General features: G+C 29.3%; 1 protein-coding gene across 1 annotated transcript; it reads left to right on the top strand.

The window, feature by feature from the left end:
* Positions 1-1,819: 1,819 nt before the first annotated feature.
* LOC112679232 (52 kDa repressor of the inhibitor of the protein kinase-like) lies at positions 1,820-6,040 on the top strand. The gene is made up of 3 exons (XM_025548947.1): positions 1,820-1,907; positions 5,302-5,822; positions 5,904-6,040. The coding sequence occupies exons 1-3, from the start codon at positions 1,820-1,822 to the stop codon at positions 6,030-6,032; spliced, it is 738 nt and encodes a 245-aa protein (XP_025404732.1). The 3' UTR covers positions 6,033-6,040.
* Positions 6,041-7,552: the final 1,512 nt, after the last annotated feature.

Genomic DNA, 7,552 nt, shown 5'->3' with positions numbered 1-7,552 from the left:
AATGATAATTACAGGGACTAAAATTTAGTGCAGTACGACACACTTAGAGTAATACGAAATCAATGCCGCAAAAACCGAGTGTGCAGAATGTGCAATGCATGTAGGCCCTGGATCATTGTACCATATTATGGATCTTCAAAAGGTCAAATACTCAAAAACGTATAACGATAAGGGGCCTCAAAATTTTGATAAGCACACGGACCTCGAGTAGTTTGATTACGGCACTGTACGAAATGTTAAGTGTGCAATACGAAATTAAAAATTGCGTTGTTGTTTTATTCTCTATATTATGGTATTTGTTTTTAATTTAATTTTTTTTTCTAAATTATCTTATATATTTTTTAAATTCCAAGATGTGTCATCAGCAAAATCTAAAATACCAACTATTTTAACTGCGTTACTTATTACTGTTAACGTTTGAAAGGGGAGTATGACAAAAATCTTAAGTGTGCAGTACAAAAAATGATATATTTTAGCCTCTGGATAATTATTATAGGGTTTTGAAGAGTACATTATGAGTTTGAGACGATGTTAACGAGACTTCATATAATTTCTTGCAAATGATGTTCTCCCTTCCCTCCCGATGCTTAAGAAATGTTTGATAATTATATTTTACTTGTTATTCGGCGACCTGATTTCCAATGGCACAATGCATAATATTAAAAACAAATAAAGGTCAGTTCTTGCGCATTAACATAATTTAAAATAATTTATCCGTATATAACCGTTACTCTCGAGGGGGTGTCTGGCACAGAAAAATTCAATAACGACCAAACAAAATAATTTAACAAATTATATATTTATGCATGGTGATTTTATTTAATGTGAATATGCGATTTTTTTTCACTTTTATCTATGGGTTTTCGAAAAAAATAATTTCTTTCGTATATCATTTTTTAATTATCATAACTCAAAGTGTTCATTATTTTCATCGTAGTGATCTCCAGTGTTATTGAAAAATTACCTTCTATGTACAATAAAAAAAATTACATCGACAAAAGTGGGTCGTATCGCTCTCGTCGTCATTTATATGAGTTGTGTCTCACAAAGGAGTTTGAAATAATAATTTTCGTGTAAAAAAATAACATAATATTTATGGTTTATAATTAGTTCTTCTGGTACTCTTTGAAAGTTTCACCACCATCACAGGCTAAAAAATATCTCTCTAATTGCAATTTGCAATTTGCTTTGATTGGTCGGCCAGTGGCCTATGTAGAGTACCAGGATGAGCCTTTACACTCAGTGTGAGGTGTTGCATGGGTGTGTTGTTTTTATTTATTCTAGGCTAGCCATGATAGGTGTGAGTGTTTACTGAGGGATAGTGTATGTTGATCCTTGAGGAACACCAGCTTCAATTTTCCGTGACATAGATAGGTGCTCATTGATTTTAATTGTGAAAGTTCGATCCGTATGGAAGGAGTCTATTAGTTTAACTAGTGGGTGAGGGATATTCGCAAGTAATAGTTTATGGACGAATCCTTGGTGCCACGCGTGGTCGAACGCTTTCGCCACGTCCAAGAAAATGGCCACTGTTTTTTCCTTTTCACTTTGTTTCTTTGTTAGATCGTCCACTAGTGTTATGAGTTGTGTAGTCGTAGAGTGACCTGTGCGAATGGCATGTTGCTTGTGTATAATTTTAGTGTAGCTGCTTAGTTTTGTGAGAATTATCCTTTAGAAGATTTTTGACATGGTGTTTAGTAGAGAGATAGGTCTGTCGTTATCTGATATGAGGTGGTCTTTCATTGGTTTAGGGACCATTACTATCTGAGCTTTATTCCACTGAACGAGAGATTATGAATGTCTAAAGCAGGATGTGTAGATGTTCGCCAGGAAGATAAAAGCAGTTTTTGATAGAAACTTCAAGGCTTTGTTCGTTATGCAATCTTCACCTGGTGCTTTTGCTGGTGGTAGGCGCTTAACGATATTCCATACTTCGTTTGGTGTTACATAAATATCTGATGGAGATGAGTTGGTGTCACGAAGTTTTAAGATTGAGTTAGTTACTTCGGGTAGTGGGGGACCCGGTTTGCAGAGCCGTAGCAAGGGCTTGGCGAGACTGGCCCATGCCAGAGGCGCAACAAAAAAAAGAGCGCAAAAGACAGAATTTAAATATTTATATACCTATGTCTTTATTAATAATATAGGTATGTACATAATACATTTTATTTATAATATACACAAAATTGTTTTCAATTTATAGTTATATTTACAAAATTATATGATATCATAATAATGTACCGAGAGATAATTTAATATTCTAAGAACTGTTGAACATTGGTGGCCTATAATATGTTTGTATTTAGTGTATATTTATTAGATGCATACTGCATATTATAGATAAAAACAGTATTCCAAAGTTCTTATCTAAAATCTTCCACCAATATATACATATTATTTAATAATTAATTAATAATATCACAAACACAGAACAATAATAATATAGATACTCGTATTTCAATATATTTTAATAATTTTATACGAGTTTGTGAAGCTTGCATATTGCATGAAGATCTTCAAAAACTTATACAGTAAGTAGTTGATTATTATAATTAATTTAAATTTAATAAATTATAGTTCATATATTATGTTAAGTTTTAGAGCTGTAGAGTTCTAGATTTTATTACAAAATAATTATTTATATGCAGTGGCGACTCGTGTTAAGGCGCGCGTGTGATGGTGTGATAGCACTTCCTACGAAATTTTAAAATAAAATGAAACTTGAAACTATACTTGTTATAATTATTAATTTATATTTTGTCAAATTAATTTAAATGATTAATTCAAATTCTGTTGGAAAATTATATTTGGAGAAAAATATCATCGTAATCCGGAAATTTCAATGCAATAAGAATAATCTAAAAATTTAACATAGGCCGAGCGAACAACTCCTATGTTTCAGTTTCGTTGGTCAATTATCATTATGTGATTCGGTCTGATGAAGAGTAGGGATTACTTTATTATCCATATAGTGGTATTTAATCATATTTCATAATAATAATAATAACAATAATTAAAATTCATCCATCATGGGTATAGGCTAACTAATCATTCATAAATAATGGGTAAACGCAAGCTTCTAATTTTTCATCACCATAAGGCAGGGACGTATTAAGAATGGGGGGGGGGGGTTGATATGGGTGTTAGAACACCTTCCATCGACCATATTCTATAGTCAATTTTATCAAATTGCAAACTTCCAGTATAATTTGAATAAACGTTGTATACAACTTGTCAATTTTACATACACTGTTTTAATATAATCATTTTCATAAGTATAATAATTTATATAAATACATGGTATTTATTTATTTAATATAGGAGGGGAGAAGAGCCTCCCACTTAACATAAGTCTATTAAATTTTAAAACATCCTCGTTAAATTAATCCTGGATACGCCACTGCTATAAGGCATACATTATACAACAACAGTATAGAATTTATTATTATTATTATTATTATTATTATTATTATTATACACTATAGCCACTATCCAAAAATAGCCTCGTACTCGCATAAACTTTTTGAGGACAACTTAATTCAACACTTAAATGAACGATTTTTGAACCATAAAAATACAATATCTGACTTTTTTTGTCTAATTTCTTATGAAACTTATGATAACCAAGTAATCAAAGATTTAGTGAATGTTATTCAGATGATGTTGATCAAGACGTTTTTGAAGTAAAATTAAAGCTTTGGTGTATACATTTTCAAAAATTAAGTGTACACGGTCTTGTAGAATCTAGATGTTCTTGATAAGTGCAATAAAGACTTTTTTCCAAATTTATTCAAATTGCTTCATACTTTTGCAACACTACATATTACATTGTGTGAACTAGAAAGAAGTACTCCCACATTAAAAAGAATTATTACTAATCTTCAAAATTCTGTTGGCCATTTAAGGCTTAATGGCTTTGTAGTATAGCATATTTATCGTGAAGTCGATATTGAAGTTGAAATTGAGGAAGTTATTAAAATATTAATAAAACAAAACCGTCATACTGACTTTATTTTATAACTATGTATACTATATTTATATTATAATTATATATATTTATATATATACCTTAATTATTTTTCTTATTTCATATTTATTTTATTTTTATAGGTTATATTATTATATTGTTATTCTATAACATAGTGGTAAGAGATTTTTCAGTGATGAGCAAAAAAAAATTCATGTTTATTACGCCCCCCTTGAAAAAATCTTACGTATGCCACTGGTATATACCATGTACATAACTATTTATACGAATAATGTTTTATTATGCGTATTAATTTTAACACAAGTTACACTGTATAACTATTAGATACTATTTATATCCAGTCACCTGTATCTTTCTATGCAGAAGGAGTGATTTAAAAGTTTTAAGAAGTTAAAATGGATATTATAAATAGTATTAACCTTCAAAGTAAGTACATATTTTGATTTTATAATTGATTTTTTGTTTAATAAGGTTTCATAATGTATAAGAGATTATTTTTATATTTTGTATTCACAATTTAGATACTGATGATTCCAAAAACAAATCCAAAAATAGGGATCTGGGTATACGGCGTAAACCCTCGTATACCCTCCAATACACCACTGTAATTAACCAATATAAATCTATATAAATAATTATGTAACATATTATAATTGACAATACAAAATAATTACCATAAAGGTTTGTATAGTAAATAATAATATATTGAGTAGTGGGAAAAATTAACTACGAATACATTATAATTGTTTAGTCGAAAAATAACAGTAGTGTCAGTTTTCATTAACTTTTATTTTAACTTCTGTGTGTTTTTAATTGTTTATTTATTTCATTATTGAAACAGTGAAAAATCATTATACAGTGATGTATTATAAGTATCTTATAATGATGTATATAATACCACAGTCAATAGGTCACCTTGTCACCAAATAAATCAAAGGTACTTCTTACTTATCTACCTAACCTATGTTGTATTCTGGTGTTAAAAATAATTTAACGCAACAATCATAATACGTGTTCTCTCAGTTATCACAAATAGACTAAACTTTACATTTATAACAAAAAAATAAATAGTAAAACAGACATAACTAATTTTAATATTAGATCTAAGAACTTTTCAACATTTTTAGGATTAGTGTAAATAATAATAAATAATAATTACATTACATATAATCAGTGTTGTATTTACGGGGGGGGGGGGGGGGGGCCCGGGTCTCGACCCCCCCAGAAAAAAATTTAAAAAGTCAAAAAAACTTGGTACTTAAGTACCGAGAAAGAGAATATTAATTTTATATTATGAGTTTTTACTTTGGTTTAACTTTTGGTTATTTTTGTCGCGTCGTTTGATATTGAAATTAAAATTCCGAGATTAACAAAAAAACAAACTAATAGATGCAATATACCATTAAATACTCCGGAACAATATTATCGAGCATCAATTTTTATTCCTTATCTTGACAAATGTATTACAGAGTTAGAAGAAAAGTTCAATGTTCATCGATCGATTTTATCAGGTTTCGATTCTCTATTTAGGGAAAATGGTACCATCGAAGATATTATAATTCTTTCAAATAAATATATTAAAGATTTGCAGAATGATGGATCTCAAAATCAAATTATTGAAGCAGAACACAAATTATGGCAGAGAAAACTCATACAAACAACAGAGAAACCAAATAATGCTCTAGAGGCTATGGCTATGTGTAACCAGTCAATTTATCCAAACATATTTAAACTACTTCAAATCTTAGTCACGCTACCTGTTTCCTCTGCAACAAATGAAAGAACATTTTCAAATTTAAAAAGAATAAAAACGTATCTAAGGAATTCCATGTCAGAGGTAAATTATTATAAACTTAAAAAAATATTCTTGTTATTTACAAATTACAATTAAACACTTTGTTTATTTTTTTGTTTATAGGGAAGATTGAACGGTTTAGCGATGTTATCAATAAATAAAAACTACTCAATAAAACCGGAAGAAGTTATTGAAGAACTGGCGAGGAAAAAAAGGAAAAAAAAACTATTAATTTGTATTAATAAATCATAATAGTAGTGAAATATACATAATTTAATATAAACAACATAGTTATTACATATTTACATCATAACTCTTATGTGTTTTTTTTATATTATAAACTTATAGGTACTTAATATTTAGACCCCCCCCCCACAAAAAATTTGAAAATACGCCACTGTATATAATATACTATTAGTGTATATACTAATTATGTAGAATGATAAGTTTGATTTTAATTTTAATTTTTGTTTTTAGCCATTATGATTTTTACTTGTAATGTATAGTTGTTATACCGGCGCAATAGATGTATACTATACAGGTAGTGTCCCAAATGCAGGGCAATTGACGAATACCGATATAAATAAGCATTACCAATTATAATTTATAAATATGCTTTCTGAAAATACGTCAGATATTGTCGGCGCGGAACCCGTATGGCCTGCCTCATCAAAAATAATTTCGGTGAACACCGATGAAACATTAGTAATAATACACAAGAAATAAGTTATAAATTGACAATAAGTACATATTTTATGTGGTATGTGCATTTTATAGTTGTTATACAACTAATATGATTGCTTTATTAATAAGTTACGAGTTATGAGAATTACAAAAAGAAAATATCGTTAAAGGCAAGGGTGTATTGGTATATGGCTTATACCCATCAGCAGATTTTCGATTTTCGGCGTACCTATACCTAATGTAAAATATTATTTTACTGGTAGACGCTTCTAAAATAACTCGAAAACAAAAAAAAAAATAATAATAATTTAATAGTTATTAATAGTATTGGAAAAAATTAATATAAATCATGAAATTTAATGAAATATTTAGCTGTTGAAGATTACAGTGTACGCTGTGTATTTTGTTAACTATAGTGAATAACATTGAATAAAATAGTATTGATTGTGAACATTCAGTCCATGGTTCTTAAATCTACATCATGCAATTTATAATGCGCTGCAAATGTACATCTTGTGGTGTTATATTTTATAATATTAATTTAAATCATTTTTATAGTCTTAATAGAAGTTATAAACATGTAGTTACAAAGGATTAATTTAATTTTTTCGAATGTATCGAGAGAAAACAATTGTCGAGCGAAGCTAGAAAATTTATTTTAGGATTAATATCCATATTTTTTTAGTGTGTATACCCATAAATATATTTACCAATACATCACTGCAAGCATGGTAAGTTCATTTGATATTTTTGTTTCCGAAATATCAAGAGGGAGGCCTTTAATCACAATTTTCAATGATCTTTCTTCTTTCATTGGGAAAGAGAAGGATTCTATGGATTTTCGGTTTGTTACTAAGAAATTTTGGACGGTACGGAAGGAGATTTCGTCAGGGCAGTTGATTCTAATTTATGATGGAGTGGACGTGATTTTTGCAGTGATGTTTTCTAGACTGTTAATTTTGAATAGCTCTTTGGCAATCGTGTGCCATGGTAAACTTGGGTGAGTAAGAACGAAGATCGGTGAGAAGTGGAGGTTGGTTTGTAAGAGTGGTTACTACTGAGAGACGAAGAGGTGGAATAGGTCTTAC

The sequence above is a fragment of the Sipha flava genome, unplaced genomic scaffold, assembly GCF_003268045.1.
Source record: "Sipha flava isolate LNK unplaced genomic scaffold, YSA_version1 132_pilon_pilon, whole genome shotgun sequence".
Classification (NCBI taxonomy): domain Eukaryota; kingdom Metazoa; phylum Arthropoda; class Insecta; order Hemiptera; family Aphididae; genus Sipha; species Sipha flava.
Note: the sequence above shows the minus strand (reverse complement) of the source record. Positions and strands in the feature narration are given on the sequence as shown.

What these genes read in the sequence shown, in the direction of transcription:
- LOC112679232 (XM_025548947.1), top strand. Translation starts at nt 1,820, where the DNA reads ATGTTCGCCAGGAAGATAAAAGCAGTTTTTGATAGAAACTTCAAGGCT. An exon ending in ACCTGGTGCTTTTGCTGGTG is followed by an intron (nt 1,908 to 5,301) that starts GTAGGCGCTTAA and finishes CTTTGGTTTAAC; the next exon opens with TTTTGGTTATTTTTGTCGCG. An exon ending in TAAGGAATTCCATGTCAGAG is followed by an intron (nt 5,823 to 5,903) that starts GTAAATTATTAT and finishes TTTTGTTTATAG; the next exon opens with GGAAGATTGAACGGTTTAGC.